This window comes from Ovis canadensis, chromosome 3 (assembly GCF_042477335.2).
Source record: "Ovis canadensis isolate MfBH-ARS-UI-01 breed Bighorn chromosome 3, ARS-UI_OviCan_v2, whole genome shotgun sequence".
In the NCBI taxonomy this organism is placed as follows: Eukaryota; Metazoa; Chordata; class Mammalia; order Artiodactyla; family Bovidae; genus Ovis; species Ovis canadensis.
Genome location: NC_091247.1, coordinates 39,973,942 through 39,992,987, shown reverse-complemented (window position 1 = coordinate 39,992,987; position 19,046 = coordinate 39,973,942). Strand labels below are relative to the sequence as shown.

At 42.8% G+C, this 19,046-nt stretch overlaps 1 protein-coding gene across 2 annotated transcripts in view; it reads left to right on the top strand.

Moving 5' to 3' along the window:
• PLEK (pleckstrin) overlaps positions 1–18,756 on the top strand; it is a 28,385-nt gene extending 9,629 nt beyond the window's left edge. For both annotated transcript variants that reach the window (XM_069582992.1, XM_069582993.1), the window contains 8 exons: positions 2,377–2,532; positions 2,768–2,949; positions 4,716–4,807; positions 7,004–7,188; positions 8,840–8,944; positions 14,725–14,808; positions 15,641–15,710; positions 17,051–18,756. In XM_069582992.1, coding sequence (XP_069439093.1) covers positions 2,377–2,532; positions 2,768–2,949; positions 4,716–4,807; positions 7,004–7,188; positions 8,840–8,944; positions 14,725–14,808; positions 15,641–15,710; positions 17,051–17,187 — 1,011 coding nt within the window. In that variant the 3' untranslated portion in view covers positions 17,188–18,756. The remainder of the gene's footprint in view (positions 1–2,376; positions 2,533–2,767; positions 2,950–4,715; positions 4,808–7,003; positions 7,189–8,839; positions 8,945–14,724; positions 14,809–15,640; positions 15,711–17,050) is intronic.
• Positions 18,757–19,046: the final 290 nt, after the last annotated feature.

Here is a 19,046-nt window from a genome sequence, read left to right as displayed (position 1 = left end):
GGGAAGTGCTGTCAGGTTACTCCAGGGAGAAGCTGGCAGATGCAGAGAGTGATGATCCAGAATTCCATCATCCTAACCTAACTAGCCACTACCAAGCCTGGAAAAAAGTCCCTGCTTTATAAGCTCTCCGGGTTTCTCTTGCTTTTACCAAAGTCAGCCTCCTCAATGAACATAGGGGCCCCGAGTCCCAAATGACACCCTCCTCTGAGTGAGCAGACAGACCTGAGGCTACATTTGACTTAGGAGTGCACAAGCTCATTTTGAACAGTTGGCTGCATAGTAGTTTTATTTAAACTGTCTACAGAAGGAATGCAGTGTTGGCTGACTTCTCATTTTATGCCAGTTCCAAGGTCAAAAGCCCTGAGTGACTCTGGCATTTATAAATCTTCGATAGGTGTGAAGTAGAATCTAAAATTTGAGCCTTGACAGGCATTTCGGCAGTCATCTGGTCCAACTTCTACCCCTAGCTCTGTGAGTAGATCTTTCACTAGTTTCAGATACTTGATTTTTTCAGACTTGTCTATGTATTTCCCTAAAAGCACATCTCAAATTTTAATATGTAGTGTCTGACCTTGCCCATTTTTTAAAAATGGGAAATATCCAGTGTTAGCATGAATAGTTATTCTGCCTGTACAGAAAAGAGATAGTGTGTTTTAATTAGTGTCATATTGTTAATTTATTTATTACTTTTCCCCAATTATTTCGAAAAATTTCAAACTCACAGAGAACTGGAAAAAATAGTGCCATTAGCTATATACTCTTTCCCTAGATTTATTAATTGTTAATGCATGGCTACATTTGCCTTATCACTCCATATTCCTATATAAATACATACACATTTTTTTTGCTGAGATATTTGACAATAAGTTTCCGACATCTTGCTCCCTTGTGTCTAAGTGTATCAACATATATATTCTAAGAATTAGAACATTCTCCACAGTTTTCCTAATTGAATGTACCATATTGCTCTCCTGCCAGCCACGTATGGGAGTTCCAGTTACCATCTTTGGGAAGTCTTGCTTTTCTCAATCTTTCAGAAGTTTAGCCGCTCTAGTGCGTGTGCAGAGGTATTTCATTGTGGTTTTAATCTCAGTTTCCCTGATGGATTGTGATATTGAACATATTTTCAGAGTCTTTTTGGATACCGTCTCTAATGAAATGCCTCTTCCAGTTTTTTCCCCCATTAAAAAAATAGATAATTTGTATTTTTTCTTATTGATTTGCAGGAGTGTTTTATATTCTGAGTTTCTCTCCAGTAGATGTAAAACAGAAAGACATTTGATTGAAATTATTTCATGTGTTGGAATAGTGTCTGACCTAGCCCATTTTTTTAAAAAAAGGGAAATAATCCAGTGTTAGCATGAATAGTTATTCTGCCTGTACAGATAAGAGATAGTCTGTTTTAATTAGAAACTTTTTTTTTTCAGTAACTAAAACAAAGGAAACACTTGGACCAGCAAAATGATAGTTCCATGAGTATTTATCTTCATTGCATAAATAGTCTTCCTTTTGGGCAACTGGACCTTTATATAGAGGCTCTTGGTATTTTAAGATAAGCAGAAGGATCTTCTGGGAACTGGTTGATAATTCCATTTTTGTGATAGTCACGACAGGGTGACAATCAGGAGTTCAAAGATGAGAGGCAGAGAACCCTATTCTCTTCTTTTTCCAAAGTCCTCCTAAAGTACAGATAAGAAAGAGAGACTTCCTAGTCAGAATGGTTATCTGTTACTAAAGGCGCAGTTGGCATCAACCCAAACTGAAAACTTTTAAAGTAAGAATTGACATGATAGCATCACGCTGGCATCAGAGACCATTCTGAAAGTGATTTTCATCCCTCCTAGCCATGCCTATACACAAGGCTGTGCTCTGAGTCTCTTCTTGACATTCATACCCAGATAAAATCTGATTAGACCAAAGGATGGAAGTAAGTGGAGCTTCCATGCTGCCATTAATGGCACTTTTCCAGTGAGTCCAGCTTCAAGCACCAGCTACTATGCAGTCTGCTTTGGCACTTGAGGTAGATTCTTCTGCCATCCTTAAGTTGAACTGAAAACAATGGGCAGGGTTAGGAGCAGAAAATACACTGCAGAAAGTCAGTCTGAAATGCACAAGAAGGAGAGTTGAGATCCATATCATATTCCCTTGGTAATGGCCCAGGAGAGGCTTATGGGCTAATGATAGATGTGTATACATTTTATACTAAAAATTTTAAAGAAGTTCCAGAAGAATGGCATTCCCCTTCTCCCCTGGTCACACAAATGTGGATCTCCTGTATCCACACTGGCCAAAGTTAGGCTGTTTACTGAGCCCTGTGGCATCTGCAGAAGAGCTTTAGAAAACATCCTTACCCGAATCTTTCTGTTGGCATCACAGGGGAGCATGTTCAACTCTTGGAAACCCATGTGGGTTGTATTGTTAGAAGATGGAATTGAATTCTATAAGAAGAAGAGTGACAACAGCCCCAAGGGAATGATTCCCTTGAAAGGAAGCACTCTGACTAGCCCTTGTCAGGACTTTGGAAAAAGGATGGTGAGTTGATGTAATTAACTGTGATGAATACCTTGTCAGGCGCTGACCTTTGCATAGCCTACTAATTGGGCTCCCTGGGCCAGTCCCTCTCCCCACCACTCATCCTGAACCCTGGGCATTTGGGTCTTTCTTGGCTAAGCATTTCCAGAATAGGGTTGGCTCAACCCCTGTGCTTCATAAAAGCCCTCACCTCCTTGAAAGGAGTCATTCCTAATGGGATGTGTTTTGATTTCAGTTTGTGTTTAAGATCACTACGACCAAACAGCAGGACCACTTCTTCCAGGCAGCCTTCCTGGAGGAGAGAGATGCCTGGGTTCGGGACATCAAGAAGGCCACTAAATGCATTGAAGGAGGCCAGAAGTTTGCGAGAAAATCCACCAGGAGGTCCATTCGACTGCCAGAAACGATCGACTTAGGGTGACTTTCTATGTTTACTTTCCTTCACTCTTCCTTCCTTCCACCGCACTCCGTGAGGCAATCTCACAGCAGACCCTACTCCAAGGCCTGCTTTGGGCACCTTTGAAGGCTGTACACACCCTTACCAGTCCCTAGTACTTTCACTTGATGTACTAAGATGTTTACCTGGTTCTGCGGGAGTGATCGTGGTGTCTCCAAAGCCTAACAGCTGAGGAGAGGAGGCATGGGAATTCCCTCATGTCTGTGTAATCTTTGCAGGGGGATGGACAGGGAGAAGGAGAGATAGAGAAAAAGGAGGGAGGAGGGAAAGAGATAATACATCATTGCATTTATAAAGTAGCTATAGTGAATTACTCTTAAAAGAAAGCTTTGGGATCTATACATAGGTAGGAAAAGATAGGAGCTATGTGTTCAAGCAGGTAAGGTTTTTCAAGTTCAAGTTCACATATTCAGCAGGAGTGAATATCTCTCCTAGGCAGAAACCATTTGTGTGCCAACCTAGCTTAGTGACCTCTGATGTTGACTGGTGATAGTTGACAGGTAATAGTTGTTGCCTAAAGGTTGATATCACTTAAGTCCCTTTCTTTAGGAATGTCTTTATTTTTTACTGGTTTTTGCTTTTATGTGGCACGTACCCTGTAACAGGAGCTCTGCCAGGAAGAATTTCATATTGACTACTTACAGCATCCATCCAGGATTCTGTTTACCAAATGCAGGGAGTCCCTAGGAGGAGAATAGAAAAAGCCCCATGCACAACTAATGCAGGATTTGGCAGGTCATGGGAGTTTGATGAAATTTGTACACTGAGCTTAGAGAGAATGAGCGCTTTCTCTCACCACGAAAGCTTTCTGGTAAAGACCCAAGAGGAGTTGCCTAGTCCAGCTGTAGCTGCTGGGTGGGTGGTCCAGTGACAGCATTTCTGGCCACAACTGTCAGAGCTAAGTGGGAATGATGTTTGTGCTACATGGAGCCACAAGACACACAAAATGGTTGCTTTGCTTGCATTTTTTCTGATAAGGGTATCTTTATTATTCAAGGACAAAAATGAAAACATCTCACTATTTTGTTTTATCTCTTACAAATTCTAGGATAAAGAATAAGTTTAGTCAAAACATTCACTTTCTTGGGACTTCCTTGATGGTCCATTGGTTAAGACTTCACCTTCCAATGCCAGGGGTTTGATCCCTGTTTGTGGAGCTAAGATACCACATGCCTTGCAGCCAAAAAACCGAAATGTTAAAAAAAAGAAGCAATATTGTAACAAATTCAATAAAGACTTTAAAAATGGTCCACATTAAAAAAAACAACAACAACACTTTAACCCCTTGTCACTCCCCCCTACACCCCACCAAAACACATTCACTTTCTTGGTGTCAAATGTCTACACCAGATGGTCTCTTAAAGCGCACAAAGAGCTGGGACATGACTATTGAGGCCTGAGGACCTTTAACCTTTTGACAGCTAACCGGGGATAATTCTCCATCTCAGATACTAAAAGTTAAATCAACAGAATTTAGTGGATTGAAGAGCTATTAAATACCTTCCCTGTACATTTTGCTGAATGCCGTGCAGGTCGCAGGGTTCATGCAAGTATGAGCTCTGCCTTCTAATGACCTACGTATGATCCAGTGGAGAGATTAGGCTCAGGTTTCACCTGGGGATGGGGAAGCCTGTACTCAGGGCCAGCCCCTCCAAGCTGGCGAGTCCCAGAGAGGACTGGCCATACTGAACCGCTCCTGCTCATCCATGTGTTTTCATCTGTGCAGTGCCTTGTATTTGTCTATGAAAGACACTGAAAAAGGAGTAAAAGAACTGAACCTAGAGAAGGACAAGAAGATTTTCAATCACTGCTTCACAGGTAAAAGGCCTTGTGGGTCTGATGTGGGGCTTCTGGGGAGTGTGTGTAGGGGGATGTGGAGCGAGGTGGGGGGGTTTGGTGTCATGGAACACAGACCGATGTACATTATCATTGGACTTCCCCAGCATGGAAAGAGAAAGAAAGGTAGGCCCATACTTTGTGGTTCAAGGTAAAATCTTAGAAGTTCTAGCTATATCAATCAAAGGGTCATTTTTTTTGCCAGAAAATGGCAGGATGTTGAAATAGACACAGAGTTGAGCAAGATGATAAATAAGAATCAAGACACCTAATGTTAGATTTAAGTGACAAATTAGGGATGTCTGAGGCTGAAGGCAATGGCACCCCACTTCAGTACTCTTGCCTGGAAAATCCCATGGACGGAGGAGCCTGGAGGGCTGCAGTCCATGGGGTTGCTGAGGGTCAGACACGACTGAGCGACTTCACTTTCACTTTTCATTTTCATGCATTGGAGAAGGAAATGGCAACCCACTCCAGTGTTCTTGCCTGGAGAATCCCAGGGACGGGGGAGCCTGGTGGGCTGCCGTCCATAGGGTCACACAGAGTCGGACACGACTGAAGCGACTTAGCAGCAGCAGCAGCGGCAGAGGCTGTGTAGTGTTTTGTTGTTGTTCAGTTGCTAAGTCGTGTCTGACCCTCTGTGACCCCATGGACTGTAACATGCCAGGCTCCCCTATCCTTCACTATCTCCCAGAGTTCGCTCAAATTCATGTCCAATGAGTCATTCTTAAAAGAGGTCTGTACTTACCTCCCTACCTCTTTTACAGGGTCACTGCAAGGATTAAAAGCAGAAATGCAGTATTAATGAGTTTTTCCTTTCAGAGAAAGAAAACTGGGCAAAGCCTTTTGTATATGAAATTCATGAAAGGTGCTCTTATCAACTAACTGCTTGCATTCTTGTTTCAAAGATGGTATACCTTACTGCTTTGATGACCTGGGGCCTCTTAAGTTGGCTCTTTGGTTGGCTATATTTGTACAGTATATATTGTAGGGCAAGGGAACTATACTCAGTATTTTGTAATAATGTATATTTAATAACATAAATATATATAATATATATAAATGTTTGAAAGAAATTTGTTTGATTTATTTACTTTTATTGAAGTATGGTTGATTTACAATATTGTGTTAGTTTTAGATGTATACATACACACACATATATATATTCTTTTTCAGATTCTTTTCCCTTGTATGTTATTACAAAATATTGAGTATAGTCCCCTGTGCTATACAATAGGTCCTTGTTGGTTGTACAAAATATTTTTAATACAGAGCTTCATTGTAGACTGCAGTTGGTGGGTCAGTTTCATTTTATTCTCCTCACAGTCCTCCCTTGATTCAGAAGGCTGATTGAATGACTTCTGAAGGTCCCTGCTAGACCCTGCAAAGGTGTGACATTTGATGTAAGGAATGGCATAAAATTCTAAATTAGGACACACACATACTAGCACATGTTGTTTTCTGCTTAAAAACTTGCAACAGCTCCTCATTGCCAAATTCTTAGTGTACCATCAAAGCTCTCCCCACGCACCCCATGTCTTCCTCTCTCTCCTCTTCTTTTGTCCTTTTCCCACCAGCCCCCAGCAGGGATCCCTCATGCCTGTTTGAGTCTGTTCGCACTGCTGCTCCCTCAGCTCCTGGTCCCTCCTTGGCCTCTGCCTAAGCAAATGCTTGATAAACATTGTCACTTCCTCTGTGAAACAATACCCATTGTCCCACCACCCCCCCCTCCACACCTTTCTGCAAATTTGACCCAGCAGCTCCACTGCGCTGACCCCACAGCAAGGCACTTGTTACAGCACTTACTCATTACCCAGATCTTCCTTTTAGATGACCCCCCCAACCCCCGCCCCCCAGGGCCTCTCCAATAGCCATTACTGAACTTAGCTCTCAGCAGAAGTTCTGGGTCATTAATGGAAGAAATGAGTGGGTTAGTAAAAAGCAATTTCTTTACACATGTATTGCTCCTTAAGGAGCATGTAGATGTTTTTTTAAACTGTTTACATGGCTCCTTTTGTTTCCAGGTATCTATCTCAATAATTTCATTTTTCCTTCTTGGAGTAACAGGGAAGATGAAACAAGTAAGACACCTGGGTGCTCTGCAGCTCTCTGGGGAAACTGTCTGTGCCTTGTTCTTTGAAAAAGAGAGTTAACCTTCTTTCTGATGGTCCCATCCAGGTAACTGTGTCATTGACTGGCTTGTTTCCAATAAATCTGTTCGGAACCGCCAGGAAGGCCTCGTGATCGCCTCTTCCTTGCTCAACGAAGGGTACCTGCAGCCCGCTGGAGACCTCTCCAAGAATGCGGTGGATGGGACTGCTGAAAACCCTTTCCTGGACAACCCTGATGCCTTCTACTACTTTGTGAGTGAGGGAGCTACCCATCTACTCCTCCGGGCATGGGGGTGGACCTGGGTGGGTTCTAGGTTGATTTCAGTTCATATCTGCTGCTGTGAAAGAAAGCACCTATCCCTCTAGCTTTGGTCCATGTCCTTGACTTGACAGCTGTCCCTCTCCATAATGCCTATCACATCCAGTAAGTTAGTCTAAAGGAAAATACTGTTTACTTGAATAGTTTTCTTTATTTTTGTTTAAAAATTTGCTATATTTATTTCTATTTTAAACAAGAATTTCTTTTGTAAAAGCTTATTAGGCCCCAGTACATGCCAGGTGGGGGCTTCCCTGGTGGCTCAGTGATAAAGAATCTGCCTGCCAATGCAGAAGATGAGGGTTCATCCCTGGGTCGGGAAGATCCCCTGGAGAAGGAAATGGCAACCCACTCCAGTATTCTTGCCTGGGAAATCCCAAGGACAGAGGAGCCTGGTAAGCTACAGTCTATGGGGTCATTAAGAGTTGGATTTGACTTAGGGACTGAGAACATGTCAGGCACCCATTTAGTCAAAGTTGATCCAGTAGTGGAAGGAAAAATAACAGGCAAAATTATGGCCCCTGGGAGTCCAAATATACATGGAAATATGTGACTCAATACAAAGTATGTTCATCCTTATTCCTTCCCTCTGTCATCATGGGCACCTCCACTGGCATGCTTCCCACACACGGGAAACACTGTATGGTACAACATGGACTTAATCTTGGGTCACATGAACATCTGGCAACAGTGGATTTCTAGGGGGATTCTGGCAATTTTGTTTCTATTTGGGGTCAGAGCACAAAAGTAAGGAAGCTACTTATAAAAATGAAGTGCATGTACCAAAGAGAGTTTCATTTCACTTTGGGGAAGTTCCTCTGTCAGAATTTTTTTTTTTTTTTTTCAGAATTTCAACCTGGTTGTTTATAGCTATTTAAATGTAGGACTCTAAAAAAAAAAGTAGGTCTAAAAATACCGAGCACAGTGGCTTGTGTGATTCATTGGTCTTGTTTAGCTGAGTGAGGCCCAGTTCCTGCGTGAATTCAAAGGATGTGGCTGGACCTGAGCTCTTGGTTTCTTAAAGCTGGGGAGCTGAGTGGCAGGGGGCATATGGAGGTTATGTTGTATGCACAGTGTCTTATAAACCAGCCAGCTCACTTTCAGTGATGTGGCCATGAGGTCCCCAGAGAAGGAAGGCTTTGAAGGGAGAGCTGTGCTGAGCTAGACTTCCAATGCAGCTTGGGGAACCCAGGAAAATGAAAGTATATTGACAAGATCATACTTGCATGGAGACAAGGGAGCATCTAGCAACAAGAAATAACCATCCAGATGGGACTTCCCTGGTGGTCCAGCGGTCAAGACCCTGTGCTTCGACTGCAGGGAGTTCTGGTTTGATCCCTTGTCGGGAAACTAAGATCCCATGTGCTGCATGGTGCAGCCAAAAAAAAAAAAAAAAAGAAATAAGCATCTAGAAACAGGAAAAGTGGGGAGGGGAAACAAGCTAACCAAGGATAACTTTTAACATTCATGTTGGGATGTGAATCACAGGGAGAAGCAGCGGCTAGAGGGAAGAGGGAGATGAAGGTGGTATAATTAGCACTATGCCTAAGACTGGAAAAATAAACTGGTTCTTTGGTTCCCCAACAGCCAGACAGTGGGTTCTTCTGTGAAGAGAATTCCAGTGATGATGATGTGATTTTGAAAGAAGAATTCAGAGGAGTCATTATCAAGCAGGGATGTTTACTGAAGCAGGTGAGTGGTCACTATATTCTACCCTAGGCTTTCTCCCTAACCATGCCCTTTGTATTTTATAGGATCAAATAGTGCTTTGTATTCTATAGGATCAAATGGTATTTTGTTTGTTTGGTGAATAGTCAGCTAGAGAATGAAACTGACCTAGTGAAAGAGAGACAAATAGTTAAGTAGATGATCAAAGTGGCATTAGGTCAGGAGGATTGTGGCAGGCAGGGCAGAAGCACCTAAAAATAGGGAAATTTCTATCAATGTTTCAGGAAAATGCTGACCTTTTCATTAGTTGGAGGATATCAGTTGGCAAAGAGATACCATCCAAAAGACAGAGATGTTTCACAATGAAAGTTCTTCCACTGGCCTATCCTTCCTCCCTACAAAGTAACCAGGAAATAGAAACAAGCTGCACCCAGAAGAGAAGCATCATAAACCACTGAGAGCAAGGAAGTACCATTCCAGACTGTGGGTAGGTCACAGTGAGACCATACCCAGGCCAGCTCTGCAGGAGCAGCAAAAGATGAAGGTCAAGTCCAGTCAGAGGGCATAAACTCAGTCATTATCAGGTATCATCAGGTACCGGGCACTGTCAGTCTGGGAGACAGGGGCTGGGGTGAGCTGAAGAGCTCTGGTCAGTTACCAAGTGCAAAGGCATGGGACACCAAGAGGTAAGAGAACCCAGTGGCTGGAGCTGAGTGAGGAAGCCAGGGTCAGCACCTGGTAGAGAGGAAGCAATTGGAAAACAGGGATATTCAGAGTGAAACAACTGATGCTAGTATATGTTGTCATAGAAGCCTAAGTTGCTTTATGAGGCCAAGGTCTTGCCCCCTGTGACTGTGCCATGAGCTGTCTCAAAGGCACGGCTCTGTATATGTTAATAAAAGAGAGGATCTGGCTGCTGCAAGATTTCTGTGCATTGTGTATAGATCTCATGGGACTGAGAGATTTGACTTATCTCATGATAGAAGCCTGAACTTCTGAGTAAAGAGGGAAGAACCAAAGTTGAGCATATATTTGCCTTTAAAAAGGAGAACTTTGGGTTGACTAAGTATAGATAGAGATTTTTGAGTTTCACTAGAAGTAGAGCATTAATGTGGAAAACTTGCCTTCATATTATATTTTGAGAGAACATGGTCCTAAGAAATAAAAAAGCCATAGTTTAGAAAGAATTCCAGACTATTCTCATAACTTGTATGCCCACTGACTAGATTAAAGAATGAGCAAAGGAGCAGGGTCAGCCTTACGCAGGGTAGGTTCTGGAGGTTGCCCGCAGGCAGAGTTTGCACATCACCTGCTTCATCATTGGTTCTGAAAACTGTTTGTATGTATATGGCTCTGGTCATAGGCTGTTAAGGCAGGAGTCACTTGGAAAGGAGTTTCGCTATTTCCTTATGATGTCTTCTATAATTCTATGCTACTATCAGCCATGAACGACTTTTCTGGACTTAGTTGATCTGACAAGCCTTAATTTAGAGTGGATCCCTGAGAAAACTGAACATGAAGGTTGAATAGGGATAGATGAAGTCCAGGCTGGACTGGAGTGAGGTCTGGGCAAAGGATGCAGTGGAGATGCTGGATGGTCAAAAGTCGGCTGAGCGTTGTGGTTTGAGTGTGTTGAAAGTAGTGGGACTAGATGTAGGCTTACTCTTCTATTTTTCTTCAGCTTCTTTGCATGGCCTTTGATAGGTACAGGTCAGCCTTCAATAGCTCAGGTGGTGTACATTTGAACCCTCCAGGGATCTGTTAAAATTGCACCCCAGGCCAGTTAAATCAGAGTCTCTGTATGTTACAGGTCCCCAAGAGGTTCTGGTGTGTGGCCAATGTAAAGAATTACAGAGCTAACCATTTTCTTAAAAGTTAGTTTATCAAAATATTATCAAAATATCACTGTTTAAATAGTCATAAACCTCCTTGTAACATGAAGAAAACAATATTTTTTCATTCAGGAATTTTGTTCTTTTTCAATATTCCCCCCACCTCTAATTTTTAGGGGAGGGAGAGGGAAGAAAAACCTCTTCTACTTGAATTGATAGTCCCCCTTTAATGTTTCCCATCCCTTATCTCAGTGGTTTATAATCCTAGCTCATAGCAGGATCATCTGAGAGATTTTTGAAAGTCTCTTTAAGTACCAAAGAAACTAATCAACCCTATGGCTTCTGTTGTGAGTTAGCCCAGGTTACCTGGTAGAAGCCTTTTCTCAAAAAAGGGCACCTGTGCTCCACACTTCATAGGTGGGAAGTAGATGCATCCACTTGGGGGTCAGTCCCTACCCTCATTCTACCCCCTTCACTGGTTCCAGAGGCCTTGATTTTGTTTGGGGGACATAGCCAGTTTGAGGATGAATGATACTGGATTATATTCAGCATAATCCTTTTTATATAATTCATTCTGTGACTATGATGAATAAAATACCTCATTTCTCAAGCACATGTAGATTCTTTGATGAGAAAGGATAATGTGTTATACATATTTTTCTTGTATCTGCTGCAGAGTTCAGCATCCTTCTTAGTCTGTAATAGACAACAAATATTTTTAGAGTGAATTAAGTTGAATGTAAGTACACCCATTCCTCAGTACCCACAGAGGACTGGTTCTAGGACCCGCCATGGATACTGAAATCTATGGATGCTCAAGTCCATTATATAAAATGGTGTTGCACAAAGAAGATGTTGACAGAGCAGCAACAATTCTTGGAAACCCCAGCTGTGCATGCGTTCCTTAAAGTGCCTCAGAAAACACTCATCATGTGCCAGTGAGGACCTCAAGACAATGTGGTAGTTGGCCAGGCCTGGCTGATTTCACATCTCCTGTGCCTTCCTCTTCCACTGACTCCTGAGTACTAGATACTCACCCAGTGATTGTGTAAGAGAACATGATTTGCATGCCTGTAGATCTGGAGAAAATGGTGTGGGGCAGCAATCTTAGTGTTCTTAGCCTATGGGTAACACCAATTAAGGCAAAGAGCAGGGACTCGTAACAAGAAATTTAGAAGCTGATGCTTTGCAAAAGCCGTATAATGTTGCAGATAGAAATATTCTGTTTTCTCCCATATGACTCTGTGGTGTTCTTGGCTCCATCCTTCAGGCAAGTAGAGTGTTCTTTGGAGATGAGCTCCTTGACCAAATGCTCTGCCAAATAACTTAAACCCATTCTTGAAAGTGCTCTGACCTGGTATTATGAAGGAGACATCATTTGCTAAAATCACAGACGTTCCATTGCTTCCTATACAAACACAGTGAAACACTTTGGAAGCTTTCTGTATGTGCCTCTTAATACGTGGTGCTTCAGAAATAACACAGAATATTCTTCATGTTGGCAACATGGAAACTATATATTTTCTAATTTAATATTTTTAACTTCTGGAGTTAAAAGTCGCTTGAATTTACTGTAGGAAACCATAGAATCAGGCTTAGCACAACATTTTAAACAGCTACTATCAGCTAATTGAAATAGCTGGGTAATTCAAGGCAATTACAAACAAAAGAATTGGCTCCCACATGCCAGACGCAGTGCTGGGCATGGGAGGAACAAAGAGAAACAGACATAAATCCTGCCTCAAAACCCACAGTCTAGACAATGTCAGTGTTTGACATTGGAAGAGTCAATGGTTCTCTAGGGAAGGGCCAAGTCCTGTTCTTCCTCATTGTGTCTGTAACAATCACTACTGCTTCCAATTTCCATTGCTGCTCCCTGTTGTTCAGTTCAGTTCAGTTGCTCAGTTGTGTCCGACTCTTTGCAACCCCATGAATCGCAGCATGCCAGGCCTCCCTGTCCATCACCAACTCCCGGACTTCACTCAGACTCACGTCCATCGAGTCAGTGATGCCATCCAGCCATCTCATCCTCTGTCGTCCCCTTCTCCTCCTGCCCTCAATCTCTCCCAGCATCAGAGTCTTTTCCAATGAGTCAACTCTTTGCATCAGGTGGCCAAAGTACTGGAGTTTCAGCTTCAGCATCATTCCCTCCAAAGAAATCCCAGGGCTGATCTCCTTCAGAAAGGACTGGTTGGATCTCCTTGCAGTCCAAGGGACTCTCAAGAGTCTTCTCCAACACCACAGTTCAAAAGCATCAATTTTTCGGGGCTCAGCTTTCTTCACAGTCCAACTCTCACATCCATACATGACTACGGGAAAAACTATAGCCTTGACTAGACGGACCTTAGTTGGTAAAGTAATGTCTCTGCTTTTGAATATGCTATCTAGGTTGGTCATAACTTTTCTTCCAAGGAGTAAGTGTCTTTTAATTTCATGGCTGCAGTCACCATCTGCAGTGATTTTGGAGCCCCCAAAATAAAGTCTGACACTGTTTCCACTGTTTCCCCATCTATTTCCCATGAAGTGATGGGACCGGATACCATGATCTTCGTTTTCTGAATGTTGAGCTTTAAGCAAACTTTTTCACTCTCCTCTTTCACTTTCAAGAGGGTTTTTAGTTCCTCTTCACTTCCTGCCATAAGGGTGGTGTTATCTGCATATCTGAGGTTATTGATATTTCTCCCGGCAATCTTGCTAATTTTTGCTGGGATTGTTATAATCATTTCTTGATGGTTTTCTTTCTACCTTATTCTATTTCCCCTGGCTTTATCTTTAACCCCTAGCTGATCCATCCTGTATGTTGTCAGCATATTAATCTTCCTAAAATGTTACAGTAATCTTTTGCTTCCAACTCAAAAGCTATCAGTGACAACAACCCCTGTGTCTTATTTTTACTGTCTCCTTCCACTTTTCCAAACTTGCTTCTGCTATACCTGCCTTCTAGCCTGATGGTCTTACTCATCAGGGTCTGAATATGCCTTAGACATTCCCACCACTGCTTTTTTGTTGTCAATGGTCTTCCCACCTCTTTCCCACCCGTCTAACTCCTGTGTGTTCCACATGGATAAGTGAAGGTTTTTATGAGGCTCTCTTTGACATGCCAAACCACAATTATATATCTTTCATTTAAATCTTTTGAAACTAGGACCTACTGAATAGCACAGGGAACTATACTCAATACATAGGGAACTATATTCAATATCTTGTAATAACCTATAATGGAAAAGTATCTAAAAAAGAATAATATACGTGTGTGTGTGTATAACTGAATCACTTTGCTGTATACCGGAAACTAACACAACATTGTAAATCAACTGTATTTCAATGAAAAAAAAAACCTCAAATGAAGTTTCCAAATAATAAATAGTAAATTTAAAAAATCCTTTGAATCTGTATATATGGAATCTAGAAAAATGGTACTGAAGAATTTATTTTCAGGGCAGCAGTGGAGAAACAGACATAGAGAATAGACTCATGGACATGGGGAGAGGGGAAGAGAGGGTGAGATGAATGGAGAGGGTACCATGGAAATTTACATTACCATATGTAAAATAAAATGAAAAATACTTTGAAAAACTCTTATCTATAAAGATTATGTGATTTGGACATTTGCTATTTTATATTTCCGCATAGATTATAAACTCTTTGACGAGCAGGGCCATGTCTTAAATCTCTTGATAGCCCCACATTACCTAACGTAGTATGTTATACATAGTGCTGTCTTGTATGATGCTAAAGCTGCGAGATGATCTTAGAAATAATTTAACCCACAATTTAATAACATCTAAATTGTAAATTGGTTCTAGTGCTATCTCTGACAAGGCCTGGGTTGTGACCTGAATTCTCCTGGAGATAGAATGTCTTTATTTTTTTTCTTCTTTCCATTCAGCAAGACTTATCCTGTAGGGACTATGTGTACTGAGTGAGACTAAAAACTCATCCTTCCTTTTCCTATGTTGATCCTGGATATAGGGCCATAGGCGGAAGAACTGGAAAGTGAGGAAGTTCATTCTGAGAGAAGACCCTGCCTACCTGCATTACTATGACCCTGCTGGGGTGAGAAACTGTGCTCCATAAACCCTCCCAGTAGAAGCTTGCGCTGTTCCTAATCATGGGGCTGCCAGGGACCTTCCTGCTCTGCTCCCTTCATCTTCACCCTCCCTCTTCTTTTTCCTCATCCTCCTCTACCTTTTCCAACCCCTTCTCATTGCAAAGATCTGAGACCTTAGGCTTTGAGGCCAGCAGAACCTCAGGGGATGGAAGAAAATATCATTATATGGTCATTTATTTGATCAACACAACATAACTTTTTATTATCTATCCCAAGATGATATTTTCAGAGGAACTCAACCAACTCAACACTGGGCTCTTGGTTTAATGTGCAAAAAAGTGATAATTCCTCTTTTAGGCCTATTTTGATGAGAGCATCTTTTGAGCCCAACCATTTAGGCTGTTGACTATTCAGAAGAGGGCTTTTTCCTTAATAAGTTGAGTCATGTCCATCTGGGTTGGGTCCTCAGCTTCTGCAGGGCTCTCTTGATTCCCTCCTATGAGGGTTCTACTACTATGTCTGTTGCCTGGGGCCAAAGGACTCTGGAAACAGCTGGCCGTTCTCCAGCGGGAAGATGATTCGGCTACCCTACCTCCCCTAGCTGTCACTTTCCTCCAGATGTGAAGCTCAGGTTGACTTGCATCTCCTCGTCCAGCTCCCCACTTCCCCGCTGTGTGAAGTGGGAAGAGGGGTGGAGGATCCAGAACGGGTTCCCTTTAATCTCCTTCCACTCTTCTTTAAACCACAGTGAGTCTGTGTGGCTTTTGCACCCAGAGGATCAAGTATACGCCTGTATTTTACTTTGGAAACATAACGAAGGACTCCTTTCTCCTTTAGGGGGAAGATCCCTTGGGAGCAATTCGCTTGAGAGGCTGTGTGGTGACTTCAGTGGAGAGCAGCCCAGATGGTAAGGATGAATTTTGGGGGGAGAGGGGTGTGTCTCCCCGGGCTCTCTCCCACACCTGTGCACCCTGAGCCACCAGCAACCACTCCCTCACTCCCTCCCTTACTCAGCCGTGAATGAGTTCGCTGTCTGAAAACTCCAGAGAGACCCAAAGCTGTTCTCTCTCAACTGCTGTCCTGGCTCTCTGGGTCTTGGGAGCTGTAGTGGTTTTGTGGATGCCTTGAATAAATGCTAGCACAGTGCTGAGAAAAACCTGTCACCTCAGAATCGGCTTGGGTGGGGAGACTTTTTACCTCCTCATGCCTGTGATGGAGCCCAACATTCCTCAAAGTGCACCTTTACAGAATAGGAAATGCCCCACAACAAGAGGAACATTTGTGCCGGGAGGCAGTGTGGGGAACAGGAAGTGCTCTGGGGTTATGTTAGTTAGGGGCACAACTTTGAGTGAGTTGCCTAACTAATCTGGGTTTTGGTTCCTTCTCGGAGAATGATGGAGTCCTACCAGCTGACCCTTGGGTCTATGACTTGGTGATGAAATGACCGTCTTCTCAGGTGTAGGAATGAGTGAGTAGTGTCAGCAGGAAGATGCGGTTCAGACCCCCAGACCCTGGTTTCTCTTGTCATTTTGGGCCAGTGATGCTATAGAGGGGGACTGGAAATGCTGCAGCTGCAGGTGCCTAGATTTTAACTATTCCTGGATCTGCTCCCTCCTATCCCCCCTTAGAGTCATCCTTCACTGTCAGGGTGGGCAGTGTGCTTCTTTGTGATCTGAGATGGATGTGTTTTGAGTCTTGTCACAATATCGGCCAGTTTTCTGCCTTCTGATCTTTCAGTAGAGATGCAGACTTAGCGCTTGATAAAAGCTAGTTTAGACTACGTTGATGGGACTGGTGGCACATCTTTTTTTTTAAATTTCTTTTTTAAGAAAACTAATATTGAGGTCAGCTTTTGATTTATATTTTGAGTGGAGGAAAGGTACTTACTGGACACTATTACAGGTTACTCATTATACACTGTGTCCAAAAATGAGAAATTTAGTTTGCTTATAAAAGAAAATGTTTCTCCTTGAGTGTTTTACTTACTTCTTAAACACACAAACACAATCATACTACATACCGGTCTGTATAAGTACTATATATATATACACACACACATATATATATATATATATATAAATCATACATATATAAATGTACAAGCATACAATAATGGTAAGTTTTAAAATCACATTTAATTTCCTTAGGACACTTGGAAAATAGGGATTTCATTGCTTGCAGAAGGAGGGCAAGCTAGGTGGCTTTTCTGGTGCCCATGCTCACTGTCATCACTTTCTCTCTCACCAGGCAAGAAGAGTGAAGAAGAGAACCTCTTTGAGATCATCACGGCTGATGAAGTTCACTATTTCCTGCAAGCAGCTACCCCCAAGGAGCGCATTGAGTGGATCAAAGCCATCCAGGTGGCCTCCCGGACGGGGAAGTGAAGACACTCCCTCCCAAGGGAACCACATGGATAAGCTCAGTCCAGGGCCTGGCCACATCTGCAACAGAAGGCCCAGGGGTGGGATATTGTCATCCTCGGGGGTCCTGGATGTAACTAACCACATGCTGCATGATGTCCACCCACACTGACCACATCACTCGCTGAAGACTCTCTGCCACTCTCTGTGTCCCCTGGCCAGACAATGCCAAGCTGTGTGGCCTAGGGACGTTGCTTACCCTCTCAGGCCTCAGGGTCCTCCTCTGGAAAATGAAGGAGTTGAACTAGGGGAGACCTGTCCTCCCTAGCTTCAAAAGCCTGCCAATCTAATACCCATGGCAGGGCAGCTGGAGTCCCTCCATGACCAGGTCTTGGCCTTCAGAACCTGAAACAACTGTTCCCTTTAAAGCCATTGCCCATCTGTACTAAGAGCATTGCATAAACCTCTTTTGTTCCCTTTTGCTGCCTTCCCCTGCTCTTGGCACAAGTTCATGTATCAACACCAAGGAGAACCCTCTTCTTCCTTTTTTGTCCTCACCAGAAACTTCCCGACAGCCAGTACTGCAGTGGTGGTTTTTAGCTTGAAGCCTTGTGACTTCAGTCTGGAAAGTTTTGTCTTCTGAGGAAAAGACCCGAGGAAGCTAGGAGTAGCTGAGGGTCCTCTCCTCTCCCTGAGGCCTCCCAGAGCAGGTGTGTTGCACTCTACTGGGGGCTGGTCAGACAAGAAGCTATCTTTGCCTCTTTCCAGAGAGCATTTCTAATTTGGAGCAGGAACTCCAAATCTGTGAGATTCTGCTTCATTTGAGTGTTTACAGAAACAAGTGGCCAGAGGGGTTTTCTCTATGGGGTCTCTGCTTGGGTGAGGGGGCTGGACAGCTGCCTGATTGAAATGTCCCCGCCCCCCACTTCAGCTCTAGAGGGTGGAGGGCCTAGATCACAGGCCAGCTGATGGGATGATAAGTTTATACAAAGACAGCTCTGAAAGGACTTAGGTTTAGCTTGCAAGTGGAGGTGGCCGTCACATCACACCGTGCCTTCAGTGCTCGAGTTGTTGAGATTGTGGTCACGCCTTAAAGTGTGTGCTTTAAGCACAAGCTGTCCCATCTCCTGCTTGGCCAACAAGGGGCCTCATGGGTCCATCATCATTCAGAGGGGTCTGATCTAGATTCAGATTGTGTATCTGTTTCCAGTTTTTTTATTTTTATTTTTTATCCTGTCTGCCAACTAATGATTCTAAACCAAAATTGAGAAAGAAATTAAATATGTTTGTGAAGGTGTATTTTCCAACTTTCAATGTTTAATTTTAAGGCCCTAGTGAGGAAAGAAGAGTAGAAAGTTCTTGATTTTAGCAGCTCCTTCTCCCCTCCTCCAATTTCACACAATATCCTTGAGGCTACTCTTACCCCCAGATTGTTTTCTCATTGGCCAAGAGGTGAAAGACTGCCCTTTCTGTGATTCTTTAGTAAACTGTATTAGAACATGCACAGTAGTTTTCTACATTCAGTGTTAGAAGTATTTATTAACGTGGAGTCAATTTTAAGTTTTGAAATAAATATTACCGTGTTGAGTGTCATCTCAGTGTGGTGACTCTGACGTTTTGCCTTTTGCTAGTGACTCTCCTTTTCTTTTCTACCACCTGCTTTCCCTTACTGATTTCCACACCATCTGTCATCTACTAAGTCATCCCAATGGCTTTAAAATTGTTTTAAAAACAAAGTCAGTGTATTCTAGGGAGCAAGATTATAGGGAAAATAAAGATAAGGCTTCGGGAATAGAAAGATATATGGACAGCATATCTTTCTGTTCCCTAAACCTTTGTCAGTGATTAAAAAAATGAATTACTTGCATTATACACTTTTTTCT